A 17,362-nucleotide genomic window follows, 5' to 3' on the forward strand; every position below is an offset into this window, starting at 1 on the left:
CACACCTACCAGATCACTCCGCGCTGACCGGGACTATGTTTTTAAATGGTCCAAAGAAGCCCATTCATTGGCAGGGAGCAGTCATATGTCCAGGGACCAATTGTTTATACTTTTATAGTAAACATTTGTTCCCAAAGATGCCAACAACTACTAAAAATAAATCGAAATACTATAATTCTTAGATTTAGTTAAATCTGTTAGTCCAAATCAGTTAAATTTGTTTTAGTTTGCTTTTATTTGGAACTGAAAAGCTGCTGAAAAAGATGCAAAACATAAACATCAAAATATTATCTTGTAACATTTATTATTTTTGATTCATACTCTTTTTCAGGTGTGTGTTTTGACAGAATATCACCTTTTTTCTATTCTTGTCTTTATGGAGCAACATAAATATAACAAGCTGATTTTATGTTTTTAATTGTCCAGGCTATCATTTCTGACAACTATCCATGTATCAAACATGCTGCTTCTTTAATTTCTCAGATGTGTGGGACGTTTATATTTATATCACAAGAACACATAAACACAAGAGTGTATTGCTCAGATGTAATGTAGGATTGTAAAGAAAATGTGTACTATACACTAAAATGACTTACTTTAGATTAGCGGAGCATAAAAACTGAATGCTGCTTTTCAGTCTTTGACTGGAGATGCAGAGACTTGAACCAGAAGACCTGAGTGTGGAAGTTTGACTTGACAAAAGATCTTTACTGTATTTTGATGCTAAGCCATTGAGTGATTTATAAACTAACAATAGTATTTTAAAATTTATTCTCTGAGTCATTTTAAAGACCTTAGAACTGGCCTGATGTGCTGTAGCAAGTCACTTTTCTGTCTTTTGGCCTCATTTAAGATGTGACTTTTTACTTTAAAAGACAAATTCTAATTACATTTTTTAAATAGATCTTCAGAAACTCGATCTGCTAAGACTGCTGCTAAAAACAGTCCAGAGTTGCTTTTGCTTCACACTTCAGAAAAGGCTCATTTGAATGTCCCTGTTCTCTGTTTCACTTGAACTTCCTGGTCGTGGATTTTAGAAAGTAGCTGTAATTTGCAGGTGGCCTTGGCTGTTTTAGCAAAAACCGATGGAGCATGTGTAAATGTGTAGATCTCCTTTTCACTAAAAGTGCTTTAAAACATGTTTTCTGCCATTATTTAAAAAACAACAACAATGGATTAATATTTTCCTGTTTTTTTACTGTCATGTTCTGTTAAAACATTTGCACAGTTGCTTTAATTTAACTTTGATTTTTTTACATTTAAAATTCCTGTCTCCATCTTTGCATTATCAGTTTTCGTCTCTCAGTTGTACGCTACAAGTGTCTTTGCCATGTTTACATCAGACAAGCATTGGCAGAGGTGTGCAACGCTGGGAATTATGGTATCAAACGAATACTAAATAAATACTGGACTAGTATCATTAACAATATCAATACTTTACAAAAATCATTATTAAATAATTTGGGCATTTGACAGTTGTTTATAGATTTTATGATGTGTTTTTTTTTTTACCAACTACAATAGAAAATAATATAACTGCATAGAAATAACATAATCCCCTTACTAACTTCTACTACACACAATTGTGTATTGGAATAACTACTCTCTCTATATATAAATTAAATTGGAGTACTATATTTTCTTTAATGGTTAATATTCAGACATATATTTTAGGTTTGAGGTATACATCTTTCCATGAGTAAATATATTTGAGTTTCAGAAAGATTTTACATCAAATGCATGAATAAATAATAATAAAACTGTGCTTATGAGGAATTTTGTAATATTTACATGTTTTGAGTGCAAACATTACAGAAGTATGAAATCCTGCTCTCAAATTAAAAAAGCAAGCTTTTGATATTTGGCGTTTTATTTCCTGCATATGCTCGGGCATGAACTTTGTGTGGAAATCTGAGTAATGTCCAAGACATATTGAAGAGAAACTATGAACAAAAGTATTGATCTGATACAAATACTTACCTTGATATCAATATTATTAGTATTTAAACTGATATGCCCACTCCTCCTTAGGAAAAACAGATTTGACTATTTTTTAAAAAGCCTTTTGTTTCCTTTTTAGAGAGAGACTGCTCCAAAATATAGATACCACAGACTCAGAGCATTGTGCTCAAGGTCTTTTCCAGAAGAGATAGTTTAGAAAGGTTGTGTATAAGGGGGTTTAGTTGCGTTCAAAGGCCGATGTGAGAAAGTTCTTGGAAAAATGTATTGACACAGAAATAACTGAACAAAGCAGCACTTTCCTTCAGTTAGCCCCAGCTCTGGATGCCATTTGGGAAGATCCAAGAGTCGAACTGTAGAAGGAACCATGAACGCGTCTCCTTCCCAGATGCACTCCAGGAAACTCGCACACCTCCCACATCTGCTCCTCGTCATCAACCTTGAACAGCTCCAACGTCAGAATCAGTCCCAGTCAGCGTTCTCAGAATGCACTGTTATCAGAAAGCACCTCGGATGAACACTACTCAGGATTCACTGCGCCACGGCGAAGGATCATGTCTCCCAGAAAAAGTCCAACCCGTTCTCCGTTTGGACACAGAGCGGGCTGAACTCGCAGTAAACCAATACAGGGGATGCAAACATGTCGATCCATCATCCACGTCGTCATTCACTTAACATCCTCTTAATTAACGTAATCACTAACCAAACTACTTTTTTTTTTTTTTAAAGATCACTGTGTTTTTCATTTTGCTACAGGTGTTTAATCTACATTTCTAAGTATATGCTTTACAATCAAAATATACACTCATCACCTACACCAGCTTATCCTTTCAGGGTAATACTTTTATTACACAAAAAGCAAATGACACAAAAAACACAACAATTTCATTGCATTTATTTTAACCACAGTAATAATAGTTGTTTTCTGGTCTTTAGATTGTGTTCTTCACTTCTGTCTTCATTTTTGGCGCAAATAAACTGCAGCAGTTTGACTCGAGCTCTGGTGAAGCTTGGAAACGCTACGATATTAGTGGTGTTTGTTACACAAAGTTGTGAACCACTGCGTTGAGGTTAAGAAGTCAGTTAAGGTGTGCAGCACCTCTGGTTATTAAAACTAACAATAGACCACATGACGCTGCAGTCAGGAAGCTCATCAAGCCGTGAAGTTAGGACATCTAGTGTTGTAGAGCGGAACAGCATCCTGAAATGGCGCACACTGGGGTTTTTGAAGGAAATCCACCGTATACTAAGAGATTAACCAGGTTGGTTAAGCTGAAGAACAGATGAATGCTGTGTTTGGATTGAACTCTACTCTTAAATAGAGTAATTCACATGATTTCCCCTGGCCTGATTTAATACTTAATACTTTAAGATCTTTGTTAAAGTGTGTTGCATGCTGTAAATCAAATTTTATTCAACCGTCTGTCATAAAAAGCAAACTTTTCAAGGATACCCATCTTTAGCAGTGCCTGTCTAATCAATGCAGCGTCATAAATTCAAAGAGGTTATCTCATGTCACGACAAAGACACCAATAAAAGTGAAGAAATTTTTTTTCCCCTGCATACATTACTCACTGTGTAGCATGGTGGTAGCTCCATTATGCTCTGGGGATGTTTCTCTTCAACAGGAATAAAAAAAACAAAAACAATCAGGGTTGATGGGAGGGTAGAGCTAAAACAGAGCAATTCTGCAAAAAACAAAACAAAACAAAACAAACCTGTTAAAGGCTGCATAACAAAGTGATACAAAGGTTTCCCTTCCAGGTGGATAACTATAAAAATCTAGCTAGTGGTACAATGCAATGGTTTAAATCGAAGCAGATTTGTGTGCTAGCATGACCCAGTCAAAGTCCAGATCCAAATCCAATTGACAATTTGTAGTAAACCTGAAATTTGGTATTTGTAAAGAATAGGAAACTATCCAATTTAAAAATGTGCAAAGCTGGTAGAGAAATATCACAAAGACACCTCACTGGATTTAAAGGTGGTTTTCAGGTGGCATTAGATTAAAAAAATTTTTAATAGAGTTTGTAGGGTGAAAATATTTTTCATAAAAGTCTGTATGACTTTTATGAAAAATAAAAGTCTGTAACTTTTATTTAGACTGTAACTTCTGTACAGAGACTGTAACGTCTTGATATAAGGTGCATGAAAGAAAATCAGAATCAACTTTCAATACTTTTATTATAATATTAGTGAGTCTTATGAGAATGAATATGACACAACTTATTACACACCGTTTACACACAGCCGTTTCTTTACACGTGTCAATGACGGATTGATTTAGGGTCAATTTATGTGGGGAAATCCATAAAGGAATGCATAGCAGGCCACAACCTTCCTGAAGTCCATTAGGCTCACATCTGCACCAGCATTATTCATGATTCACTCTGTCCAAAGCGACGTAAAATTTTTTCTTGTCATCCAAACAGTGCCATCCGATTGGTCCGATCTCACAATCTGCGCAGATCAGGTACTTGATCTTTCCCACGTCTTTTGTGAAGCCCACGTTTTCAAAACTGAACATGTCGTCCACCAACCAGTGAGCCGTCAGAGTGTCACCGTCGACTGAGCCCTCGGTGTTGCTGAGGCTGCTCTTTTTCCGCATGGAGGGCAGGAACAGCTGATGTGAGGAGGAGAGAAAACAGGCGACACAAAAAGATTTGCTTAAGAGCACAAGGTTTGTAGAGTATTTATTTATATCTAATCAGAACGGGATAAAGCTGGACAACACTTTGTGTTGTTCTTCCTGCTACGGGTTGCACAAGGATCGCTCATGCTCCAGAAACTCTGGTAAAAATCTTGATCTGTCTCTACAAAGGTCCAACTCCACACCTCAGTAGATCTCTGACTGAAGTGACACTGAACATTTCCGTTCTAAATAACTTAAATTCTCCAGACCAATTACTAACGAGAGGCACCAATTAAAAATATGTTTTAATTCAATTAGAACAACCAAAATTATTTATATTTGCTAAAAGCAAATGAGAAAAATATGCATGCAGAGCAGGGGGTTGGTGAGGACCAGGGTTGAGGAACACTGGTCTAATTTAACTTCAGAGAGTGAGGGGGGAAAGTTTCCAGCATTATTCTAAGCATGACAAATGTAAATGTACACTTTTCCCCAATCCTATTAGGATCCAGTTTATTTTTAAATTGCATCTATTATATAAAAGCATATATGTTTTCATGAAATTAGATGCCGTCAACATGCTGGAGATGTTTTTAAGGAGTCTCTCACACACACACACACACACACACACACACACACACACACACACACACACACACACACACACACACACACGCGCACTCACGCGCGCGCTTTCCCCCCCTACTTGTCCAAGTTATTCACACTACAGCTTGGAATGTGGAAAGAAAAGCTTTGCAGTGTTAATGCTGTTTTCTGAAAAGTTCTCAGTATCGCATCCGGTTTATTTTATTTTATTTTTTTTTTACATCAGTCCATTTTTGCATCGGGAAACAAACCTCGTTTTCAGCAAACACAGCCATCCCAGGACACAACACCTTGGACCCGCACCGCTGACACAGGACAGATTTGATGTTCTTCCCGTCCTCAGACACCAGGTCGGATCGCTCAGTGCCTTCTTTGTCCATGTTGAGTCCTAATGAGCAGTGAGTTTACATTCATACATACAGATGGGGATGCTTACTACAGCGGTTCTTCAAACAGGGAATCGCATCAATATAAATGACCATTGATATCTCATCATTATACGGTTGATTTATTAAAGCCCTAATGTTTAAGCAGAACAAAGCCTGAGCTCATAGGGCGATTGGATCCCGGAGCTAGGGCTGTGGAGAGCGGAAGTATAAGTAAAAACGCTCAGTGTTTTATAAACATTTATCAGGCTGCAAAACTATAATCTCAAATAAATGAGAAAATCAGGATGAGCCGCCTCTCAAATTTACGCTAAAATATGTATTTAAAAACACTGAATTTGACCCACGCCAAATGAAGAAATGACTCAGCGGGACGCTTTGAACATTATTCATGCATAATTACATCGAACAATTTGAGACGTACCTGAGTTATGGCGCTGAGGTAGTAATTATTCAGAAAAAACAATCTGCCAAGACAGTCAAATTAGCCATTGGAATGCTAGCTGATGTTACGGTGCGACCCTTAAATGCGTCCGAAGCGAAACAACCAACCGCGGGAAGGTACCGCATTCAATGATATGTTGACCACATCACAAAGGCTTGGTTGAAAGCGTTTCTTTTAACCTTAATGTGTTCAGATATTTGTGAAATGAAATACTAATATTCCTGATTGAATTATTAATTCTAAGTTATTTATATGAACTGTCTTTCTAATGTTAATGAGGTTAATTAGATCTTGGAATAAAAAAAACGAATTTCATTCTCAAATTTCCTGAATTTATTCCATATTTCACGTGATATTTTCATGAAACTTTTAACACCTGGAGCAGGGGTGCCCAAAGTCGGTCCTTGAGGGCCGACATCCTGCATGTTTTAGTTCTCTCCCTGGTTTAACGCACCTGGATCAAATGATGGCTCGTTAGAAGGCCTAAGAGGAACATTGACATGCTGAAAAGGTTGTTACTACCACCAGGAAGGAACTAAAATGTGCAGGACGCCGGCGGGCATAACACCGGCCCTCGAGGACCGACTTTAGACACCCCTGACCTAGAGGGTCTTAATATAAGTTAATAACCATTAAGAGAGTAATGGTTATTAAGTTATTAATTAAACTAAGTTCATATTAGTTTTAGGGGTTTTAGTGATTTTGAAACCCAAATGATAACAAGTGTTGTCATTTTTAACCATGTTTGCCTTTGTTTTGGAACAATTCATTTTTTCTTGTTTCCACTATTTTAATTTCTTTTCTGACATTCAAACCTGTAAAACGCTAAGAAATTCCATGTTTTCAAAGTGTGTATGACACAGTAAAAATGCTAAAAAGAAATAAAATATTATGGTGTTCTTTGACCACCATCTCTGGTTATTAAAAAATATATAATTTTTATCAAAAATTAAAGGTGGCACAATTGTTGAAATGTATTTTTAATACACACTGAGTTGATGAGTTTCCTGGCAGCTATGTAATCTAAACTCCTGTTTTCCTGGGGTATGAACAGGAGTTTATAACTTCCTTACATACTTTGGTATGCAAGTGGCCCCAATGCTGGTCCCATATTTATCAGCACAGACAGTGAGCAGGATTTTACAGATAGCAAAAAATGTCCAAAGTGCTGTGTGAATCACGTTTTAGAGATGTTTTTTTTCCCCCTGAGGCACAAAGAAGTTGATGGAAAGATTGATGGTGCTAAATACAGGAGAGTAGGGATGAAAACCTGCTAGAGGCTTCAAAAGACTTAAGACTGAGACAGAGGTTCAACTTCAGGCAGGAGAAAAACCCAAAAAAACATGCAGACAGAGGTACAGTGTGTTACCTGGGTCTGGACTTAAACTGAGTATCAATAGAAAACGGTTTCTCCTGATGGTACAAGCAAAACTATCCACTCAAAATATCCACTTCAATGTGAGGAGATAGTAAAGAGAGTTACAAATACTTTTGTATGCAAGCGTTACTGGCTACTTGTGTGTTTTAAAATGTACAGTGGGAAAATAAAACAACATCCTCTTACATATGGAAAAGAATTTATTACAATAATTTTCCAATATTACCATTAATAAATATTTAGATTTACATTTCAAAGAAATGTATGATTTTTTTATCACCTTCTACACAGAACATTACACAAAGTCAGGGATACTCATGTTTAGTCTTTGTAATAAAGCTTGAATAAGATCATCTAGAAAAAGGAGTCTTTTAACAGCATTGTGTACAACCTATCAGTGGAATTGCAACTTTTAATAATGATTTGATTGTATGCATGGTGAAGAAAACGAGAAAAGAAAAAATAAAACCCCTAAATCCTGGATGTTCCTTTGACTGTAAAGGATAGGCCGTTTTATTTAAAAACATTTCCGTTGGCGTAAGGCACAGGAATACTCAAAAGTTTCTACCAATCATCCAGAACACATTTTAAACCTCATTTAATGATTTTACAGTCTTGAATTTAATCCTCTAAAGTACGCAAGGTGCGCTAAATGTTTACACCTCTTTACATCTGAAATCCAGCAGTAAAGAAAAACCTCCAGTCGACTAAGATGGAGTTTGATCGCCGATTCAGATCCGTACATTGGTCGCAGCTCAAGAGCTACCAACTAAGAGTTTATAATTGAAGCGTTATTCCTAATTGATCTGCGATGGGATGAAGACTTTGTCCCAATGTAACCTGAATTAGGTTTATTTTTACACATCAGCTACAAACAATTACAGCTTCTCTGTTGCATTGAACAGTTTATAAGCAATCCATTTTGGATGTTTGCAATAGGAGGCAAAACGTCCAAAGACGTCATCAGAAACTATGAATTCACCTGATTCCTCAAAGGTTGTGCACGTTAAATTATTCTGCTCGGACATTAGAGACTCTTCTCACCTTGAGTGCCTGGATGACCATTTCAAATTTGCCTTAAAACATTATAAAAACACTGGAGTTTTCTACTGAATGGGGTTTTGGAAATTTCACGTTTTTTTTTTTTTTCCCTTTATTGCTGAGAAGCCAAACATAGGTAATCAATATCAGTATTGAAAACAAACATCCGGTGACATTCAGACAGTTTCCCACTCTTTACGCAGGCGTGTCTGTTCTCTCCGGCTTCCACGCCGCTGTAGACCCTCCAACCATCCTCTAACCTGCATGTGAGGGGGGACGACTTGAAGTCCAGGCCTTCTCCGTTAGCATAAATAATATTACTCTGAACCCTTTTGTGCAACTGTAACAGACCATGAAGAGGTTCAGGGTAACAGAGAGAACCTATGTAGAGGCTATCAGATTTGTTAAAAATCCCACTTTAATCCTAATTGAAAACACTATCTGTAACACTTATCTGACAGGTATCATAGTAATAAGTAATGTCTGATCCCTCCATAGTACGTTGGCTAGTAAATGCTACTTTACTGGAGCAAAAAAGCCAAAGCAGAAAGACCACTAAAACCCAAAGATGTAAGCAACCCAGAAGTACAGAAGGAGCAAGAAGAGACTATACTGATGTCCAGCAGCATTTTGCGTGTATGGGTGTGTGTTTGTGTGGGTGTAGCTGTAAAGAAAAAATAAGTCACAGTTGGGCCTTTCAGAGTAGAGAGTCATCTGTGCATCCTCCTTCGAGGCCGTAGCGAAACTCCTGCAGGTTGGAGACGCCGTAGAAATGAATAAACGCTGCTGCAACGACCAGGACATGGAAAATCTGATGAGAATGAAACTGAAAAAAGAAAGACGTGAGAGAAAAAACAAAAATTGGTAAGAAATGCTGGGAATCATCAGAAAATCTCAGTGCATCTCCACTTTTCTGTGTCAATTTTAATGAGTACTTGTCTTTTTCAATATTAAAACTACTCTTATCAGAATCATTATTTGATCTACTTCCTTTTATTCAGCAAAGTATAATTGATACTACAAATACAAACCAAGAAAGCAAATTCATTCAGGTAAAAACTAAGTGCTGTCTTTAACTGTTACCTGAATAACTAATCTTAAAGCCTAGCTCTGTATCAGCAGCACATGTCCCACTATGTGAACGTTTGACAAATGTCTACAATTTGACACTTACCCAGATGTCACACTTCCCGGGGAAAAAACGTTCAGGGATTCTGGCCGCATACAGACCGGCACCGGTGATGTACATGGCGCCCATCAGATAAAACCAACCCATCTGTCCGACTGTGGTGGCCTTTACGAATCCTTCCTCGATGGTGAAGTGCATGGTGGGGACAATGCCACTAAGTCCAAGACCCATGAACACGCCTGAGCAAAACAAAGGAACGTGCATTAAATAATTTCAGACATAAAAAAAAAAAAGACTCAGCCATCTTTAACAATGTTTTCTTTTGTTCCCTCTGCAAGCAGAAAATTCCACTTGTGACGAAATGAAGCCAAAATAAAAGCATCTGTGCGATAAAACCAGAATGAAGCCCAAGCAAAAAGCTTCAAGACACAGCAGTGTGTTGAAAAAGACATTATCCTCACCTGCTCTTGTTGGCCTGTGACGAGGGGTGGCGAATCGGTCCCACTGGGCCACTATGATGGCAGCGATGCCAAGAACACAAACGATGGTGAGGTAGATTAGTCGAGGCTGAGGGGAACAGTAGAAGGAGTAGTACAACCAGGGCACGAAGGAGCCCATGATCAGGAGGGCGATGCCCGAGTAGTCGAGCCTGTGGAGGGAAGGTGAGACGGTGATGATCGCAACGTCTCCAAACACTTTCTCACATCTCAGTTTATCAAACCAAAACAGATAACTCTGTCTGGACCAAGCATGCGCAACTTAGATTTTTCTAACCAACACAAAGCAGGCAGAGAAGAAGAACAAGGATGGGCAGACCCGTTTTGAACAGCTGGTCTGCAGGAGATTTGCTGTAATCCACACTTAATAATTCACTAAAAAGAGCAGAGGGGGCTGTAAATGTAAGACGCCGTTTTTATCTTAGCAAATCAAACATCTTCGCTGTGGTTTGCAGATATTCATTTACGCAAAACTCTGTCAGGGTTCCGCCGCAGCTTTTCAGTCATTTCATTTGGTTTCAGACTTGATACTCTGCTAGTGATCAGCGTCTTGTTGGGTGACCCACTTTGGGTCTAGCTGGAGTAGCAGACAGATGGCCTCACATTTAAGCACCGCTGTGCATCACAGTTGGTGTGAGGTATTTGTTCTGATACGCCGTGTTTGGCTTTCTCCAGATGTGAGGCAGTGAATTTGCAGGAACGTTTTGGATGTTTGAGATGCACCTTTAGAAAACTTGAGCTTTGCAGCCATGTTTCTGTTGGAGGACAGAGCTTTATTAAGGCAAACCTTCTTAACCTGTTCGGCGTTTTTCAAATTATCTTATACATAAAAATGTAACATTTACCGAGCAGTTATATAGTCTCATGTAAAATTAATGCAAAATGTAGTTTTTCTTTTCTAGCCCCAATAAGTAAAGAGAGGTTAAGAAAATTTCACATTTTTCCATATAACCTTATTTGGATTGTTTGACCAACACAAAGTCATGCATAATTATAATGTGTGCAGTTTTCCATTTTTTATCTTATGAAAAAATCTAAAAAGTGTGCTATAAAAATTTATTCCTGATGCTACTAAGTAAATTACAGAGCAATGCCTGTAAACAGTCCATCTGCGTGCAATTTTATTTATTATTTTCTGGCCCTTGTGTTAGTTTTTCCTACATCCTTACTTGGAGAATGTGCGAGAGACTTTTTCCGAGTGGCAGTAGACAGTATGAAAAAGCCAGGAGAAGCTGAGGCAGAGGACTGCTCCCAGGAAGAACATCCCAAACACAACCTTCTCCTGCAGAGGTGCCATAAAATACATGTTGGGGCGCAACATGGTTAAAGTGCCCAGACAAACGAATAAGATCCACCCTGAGGAAGGAAAGAAAGCTTTAGGATCTTTATAAAGTTCAGCATCAAAAACATGAGAGAGACTGTAAATGAGTTTTCGTGCTCACCTAGCAGATGAGTCCAGATGTTTCCCGTCTCAGTGTGGATTCTGAAGATACTTCCAAAACAGGCCCTGAACGACGGCATCGGAGGTCGATGTCCGTGCAGCAGGTAGTCGTTGTCCTTCAGCCAGTCAGGCAGGACATGAAAAGGAATGACCCTCCAGCGACCTTCCCACACCTGCAGCGCAGCAAGAATGTTGACCTGAGCATAAAGGACTAGACCACATGTGAGGACAGGCTTCCTGGGCGTTTTTCTGGGTCAGTTTATTTCTCCCCCCAATCTTTTCCAAAGCAGAAACCTGGACCAGATGTTTATTTTTTTTGAATGTCACAATGTTTTAGTCTTTCAACATGTTGAATCCAGCAAAAATTGTTGAAATCTTTATTAAAAAAAAATATTTCAGCTAGAGAGAGGGAGTGAGAGCAACACTCTCATCAAATCTTTTTAACTAGGAAGGTTGGGATATTTTACTGTATTCATGTTCATAGATTTAAATTGATGATTAATTTTAGCTGCTGTGTTTTTACTGTTCCTAAAAAAATACATCCAACAAACTTTAATTATTAAAGCTTTGTGAGTTATGTTTTAATTCAGTTCCAGAGTTTAACTGAGTGAAAACGTAAAATATGTTTTTAGATGGCAGGTATTTATCCTGATCAGAGAGCTCTTCTCCCTTCCTGCAAAAAGCTCTTTTAATTCAACGTCCACTCTAGCCATGAATTAGGACGTCAACATTGCTGTTTTCTACCTTTTGTTTCCCTTTCCACGGTTTGAATTCACATATATCCAGTGTCAAAAGATGTGCAAAGTTTCCTGATTTACGAACAAACAAAAATCACTTGTAAAGAGCTTTTCTAAACTTCCTCTGAAAAATATCTCAACCTCTCTCATGAAACAAATCATTTCATAATGTTTTCTGATCAGCATCGTCACGTAAACAGGCAAACAAATGTCACAACTTACAGTATTTAGACACTTGAAACCATAAATAGCTTACAAGAAGCTGGTAAACAATTATGTGCTTGTCAAGTTACTGAGGTAATTTGATGCAGCAGCTGCAATGCAGGTTTGACAGAATGAAGATAAACTAGTTTGCAGTTTTTATCTCATCTGAGAGAGTGAGAACAGGCAACAATTACTGTAACACCAGACCATCAATTTACTGTAAAAATGCATTAGAAAGTGATTCCCCCACAGGATGCGAAAGCATCGACGTGAAGCCAACTGGTGGGTGAGCCGACCAAAATGAACATGGGATCATGTAGCGGTTTTAAAATGGGGCCAGGCCGCCCTGAGGGCACCCAGGCTGCAGTGTTGGAGGGAGGGCCGGTGACGACGAGGGGGAAACTGGAACAGGCTGAAGCTAATTTGATTTACGAAGGCCAAATTTACGAGAGGGGCTTATTTCCAGTCAACCGCCCCAAAAAACACATTACTACTTATTTTGAATTTGGGCGGCTGTCACACTGATCCTCAGCTTGCCATGCATGTTAAAATATCTAACAACACGTCTTACACTGGTCTAACATGGTCTGAAATAACAATGGAGCATTATTTCTTTATGTGCCTCTACATCGTAAGGCAGGTATGTTAGAACATGAAGGAAACCTTAGAGTCTGTGACTACAATGATGTTTTGATGTTTGAAAGAGTTTTTTTCATCTGAAGCCTCATCAATAATTCAATAATTTTACTAAGATTGTAAGCAGCTCACTTCAAACATGTGCCACAAACTTCACAAGCTACAGCAAACTGGCATCAGGCTGCATGACAACATTTACAGATTTTTTTTCTTTTATTAAAAAGGTAGATATGAATTAGTCAATATATATCTACATATAATCTTTAAGCTAAAAAGCCCTGAGCGGTAAAAACATCCGAATAACCTAATCGATAATAACATTATTCTTCTACAGCCATTTCCTTTGGCCTTTAATCCACCTACACATCCTATCTGAGCCAATTTGTTACTGTAATGGAAAACTTTATAATGTGCTCCTCACCCCTCTTGTGCTTTAGATTGTGTCTGATGAGATCATTGTGTCTGCATGATTTTATCATGAGATTGGCCAAGCTGCTCTCCTAAAGACTTCCACAGTGTGACGTAACGGCAGAGAATGTCTGTGATCCAGGAGACAATCGGGGTGAAACTTCCTCAACCCAGAACTGAGACTGCATTTCATACATTAAGTAACAACCTCCTTTCCTTAACAATAGACAACTGGCCAGGCCATCGGGGTTGGGCTCCACAGAATCCCTGATGCATAACTATCAGGGATTCACACCTAATATCCAATCCAAGTCTCTCTTCTCTGACCAGAAACAAGGAAGCCAGATCCACTGTTGGTCAGAGCGGACTTGACAGACTCCTTGATTCTGTATTTCTGTTCTCACCTTGCAAGGTTTCAATAAATTTCTTATTTCTTCTCATCCAGACTCTTGTTAAGGCAATTTTTTCCATGACAGTTACCTTGTGCACAAACTCCTCCATTTTCTCCATGGCATGATGAGCCTGAAGAGGTAAAGTCAAAACCTCGCCCACCTCGTCGTCCTCTTCTTCCTCATCAGCAAGCATCGCTGCTCCCTTCAAACAGACGACAGTTCACGAGACACAGAAAGCAAACTTTTCTCTGGACGGTTGGCAAAAACACCAAAACAGTCCTACCTCCGGATGAATGCCTTTACATGGCCCCTGCCGCCCCCCTCCCTCCTCCAGCAGCGGCCCGAGCTCCATCAGCTCAACATCTGGGACGCTGCAGTCCTCAGAGATCCGGCAGTCTGCATCACTGGCAGACCCGTTTCGGACTGACATAGGGAGACTGCCTGATGACCTGATCAGAGTCCTGTTTTCTGCTTCAGTCGGGACAAGGAAACTTCCTCCTGTAAACCCAGAATGACAGCGGTTAATGTGCTACACTGGCCTGTTATTTTAACACATCAAAGAAAAATACTACCAGTTCAGAGTAACTAGTTACATTTCCACCACAGGACAAATGTAACTGCATCCTAACCTTTGGAAGTTAGTGTTTGTATCTTGGTGAAAACGTCTAATTTAAGGATTATCGTCAATTATAAAAGTTGTTTCAGAAGACATGTTTTTCTGTTTCATAATACAAAAATTTTAAAAGAACAACAGGGACATAAATTGTATGACAATATTGTGTGGTATTTAATGTAAACACTATGAAAAGTATTTTAAAAAGTCAAAATACTAACTTGGTATAAAAATATACAGAAATATATAAAAAGAGTCTGTCTTCATATATAGAGAATACACCAAGTAGAGTTATTATTCTGCTAATCAGCACCGAATGGTGGCGATCAATCATATTTTTAAGCATGCATATAACATTCCTCGGTTATTTTATAAGCTAGAACAAACAAAGGCAACATTGTGATTTGCAGACATATTCAACTAGACTTTGTTAATACTGAATTAATAAATCCTATCAGAACATTTTTCATACGTATGAAATAATCAATGTAGGATCAGAATCTGCCCAATTTTCTCTTGATTGTCTCGGATAGATGATCAGTGAGTTAAAAAACTAAAAAGTCAGAGAAAACCCCAGCTGTTAAGTTTAGTAAAACAAACTCTTGTACACAAGAGTTTGTGCAACAATTTAGCTAAATCCTTAAATTTCCAATTTTTCTACTGCATTTAAAACCTGCAGCACTTTTTTTTTCTTTTTTACGTATAATAGTGCAAAGAAGAAAAAGAAAAATCAGAAATTGGGAGTCGGCAGGTCAGTTTTTAAAGGAAACCAATATCAGTCAAGAAAAGCCTGTTCAGTTCATTGTTAGTAAAACTTGCATGCATTTTCACACAAACAAAATCCTTTCAACGTCATAAAACAAATTGTAAAAGGACGAGATCAGCTGTAATAAATACACATCTCCTCCCTTCTGTTTTTTTTTATCTGTATTTGCTGTGAATTCAAAACTATGTGATTCATTAGTTAACCAGGTATTATACATACATAGATAATGAAAAAAATGCAAGTTCAGTCAAGCGGGCTAAACAGTCTAAGATAACTAATCCAAGTCAGACCACAGATTCATACTGCACTCTCTTTAAATCAAGCTGAACTAGATTTTCAAGTAGAGTCAACTAACAAAAGGAGTTCAATCAATACCAGATCCAACCCACCAAATGTTCAAATCACAGGAGATTTTCGATCAGCAGGAAAGGAAACTTAGCTTCTAATTTTCCCCTTTGCTTTATATCTTTACTTAGCAATAATACCCTTTTTTGTTGTTTTTACAGTGTAGTGTGGGTTATTGTTCACTATTGTCCAAAGGGTACTTAACCTGACAGGATTGTTCTATGTCATTATATTATGAGAATGATTTCTTAGGTGATGCTAGGTCTAATAAAGAGAACTACACCTTCAACAAAGTTGGTGTTAAGACTGGAGGCAAGCGGCTTCCCGACGGATGTTGAATAACATCACAAAGCGTCTGACGGAACATGGAGAACAAAATGTAAACAACCCTAAAATACAGACGAAGTCCACCAAATGTGGGAATAATGTACGATTTGTAGCTTTTAATAAAAATATACAGAGTTAGTATATAATGACAGCAGATGAGGTGGATAAATCATCTAGTTTTTAACAACCTGATAAATATCTGGTTGCTAACGTTACCTGTTAGCTAACCGAGCTCCAGCAGCCGAACAGGAAATTGATTCTTTTTCAACGCACTTGCTGCCAGAAATACAGCGGTCCAAACACAACGGCAGCAGGCCACAGGCTTAATTAAACACTCAGCGGGGTTAACACTGTCAACAAATATTAATTAAATGTCCCGAAGTTACCTGACGAGGAAGACTCCTAACCAGGAAGGTAAATTATTTATGGTTGTGCGAAACAAAAGCCACTTCCGGAAGTTGAAGTCTCTTAGCAAAGCTGAATCCTGTTCTGTTCTTCCAAAATAAAAGCCAAACTCAAAGTCGTTTATTTACGGCGCTGGCCAAAACATTGGAAGTTTTATTTAGAAAAGATGTCCAGCTAGTTTATTTTGTGAGGAAAATGACGCAATAAAATTACACAAGATAAAACTGAATGACAACATCCGAAAACCGTTCAACATTAACAATCATTTGCATTTCTCCTTATGTGCATGTACATGACCAAAACTATTCATACCACTGGCAGATATAGGTTTGAAATTACTTTCATTCAACCAAGAAGTTTGTTTCTGATAGTAAATGAGGTAGGCATCTCTCAAAGATATTAAAACAATGTGAAAGGATAGTCAGTTTTCATGATATATTTTTAAAATTCACATTTCATTAAAAACAACGTGTCATAAATGGTATACAATACATTTTCCAATAACCAAAGGATGATTTTTGTTATATTGAAATGATAGTAATACAATCCTTCTTTCTGCATATTTCTGCTAGTGTAGAACGAGCTCCAAATTTTTGAAGGTGGAAGGCCTCCTTGCAATCACGTTAATCTGTAACTGTCCACAAATATTCTACTAGATTTAACACATGATCCCTCCAAAATGTTACCTCAACCCAGCAGAAACAATTAGGTAAATTTAAATAATCAAATTAATATTTTTTGTCTGTCACAATAAATGTAAAAAAAGTTTCAAAACAGGCTTTAAAAAAAAGTAATAATTATATATAAAAATAAATAAAGTATGAACATGAGGGAAAGCACCATACGCACTGTGAAGTATGGTAGAGAACCTGCAGTGTTTCATTTTTTCCACATTTTATGTTACAGCCTTATTAATTGTACTCAAATTAATACACAAGAAAATGTGGAAAAAGTATTAGTGTTTCAGAAGTCTAAAAAGTGTGCAGTGTATTTTAAAATGACAAAAACAACTTTT

General features: G+C 37.8%; 2 protein-coding genes across 3 annotated transcripts; both read right to left on the bottom strand.

Annotated features, from left to right (window-relative positions):
- Window positions 1-4,124: 4,124 nt before the first annotated feature.
- rabif (RAB interacting factor) lies at window positions 4,125-6,149 on the bottom strand. Its single transcript, XM_008409991.2, has 3 exons — window positions 6,008-6,149; window positions 5,449-5,585; window positions 4,125-4,582 (listed from the first exon to the last, which is right to left on the bottom strand). Exons 2-3 carry the CDS (start codon window positions 5,575-5,577, stop codon window positions 4,334-4,336), a joined length of 378 nt encoding a protein of 125 aa, XP_008408213.1. The 5' UTR covers window positions 5,578-5,585; window positions 6,008-6,149; the 3' UTR covers window positions 4,125-4,333.
- Window positions 6,150-7,891: 1,742 nt separating this feature from the next.
- Window positions 7,892-16,412, bottom strand: adipor1a (adiponectin receptor 1a). 2 transcript variants are annotated; one of them, XM_008409992.2, is made up of 8 exons: window positions 16,329-16,412; window positions 14,175-14,389; window positions 13,980-14,093; window positions 11,516-11,687; window positions 11,243-11,429; window positions 10,038-10,225; window positions 9,622-9,815; window positions 7,892-9,273 (listed from the first exon to the last, which is right to left on the bottom strand). In XM_008409992.2, exons 2-8 carry the CDS (start codon window positions 14,319-14,321, stop codon window positions 9,145-9,147), a joined length of 1,131 nt encoding a protein of 376 aa, XP_008408214.1. In that variant the 5' UTR covers window positions 14,322-14,389; window positions 16,329-16,412; the 3' UTR covers window positions 7,892-9,144. The 2 variants fall into 2 exon arrangements, with proteins under 2 accessions (XP_008408214.1, XP_008408215.1); XM_008409993.2 differs by lacking the exon at window positions 16,329-16,412 and adding an exon at window positions 16,159-16,318.
- Between the last annotated feature and the right edge of the window lie 950 nt (window positions 16,413-17,362).

Source organism: Poecilia reticulata, linkage group LG5, assembly GCF_000633615.1.
Source record: "Poecilia reticulata strain Guanapo linkage group LG5, Guppy_female_1.0+MT, whole genome shotgun sequence".
NCBI lineage: Eukaryota > Metazoa > Chordata > Actinopteri > Cyprinodontiformes > Poeciliidae > Poecilia > Poecilia reticulata.

What these genes read in the sequence shown, in the direction of transcription:
- adipor1a (XM_008409992.2), bottom strand. Translation starts at nt 14,321, where the DNA reads ATGTCAGTCCGAAACGGGTCTGCCAGTGATGCAGACTGCCGGATCTCT. An exon ending in TGGAGGAGTTTGTGCACAAG is followed by an intron (nt 11,688 to 13,979) that starts GTAACTGTCATG and finishes GCTGCGCTGCAG; the next exon opens with GTGTGGGAAGGTCGCTGGAG. An exon ending in CATCTGGACTCATCTGCTAG is followed by an intron (nt 11,430 to 11,515) that starts GTGAGCACGAAA and finishes TTCCTTCCTCAG; the next exon opens with GGTGGATCTTATTCGTTTGT.
- rabif (XM_008409991.2), bottom strand. Translation starts at nt 5,577, where the DNA reads ATGGACAAAGAAGGCACTGAGCGATCCGACCTGGTGTCTGAGGACGGG. An exon ending in CTGTGTTTGCTGAAAACGAG is followed by an intron (nt 4,583 to 5,448) that starts GTTTGTTTCCCG and finishes TCCTCACATCAG; the next exon opens with CTGTTCCTGCCCTCCATGCG.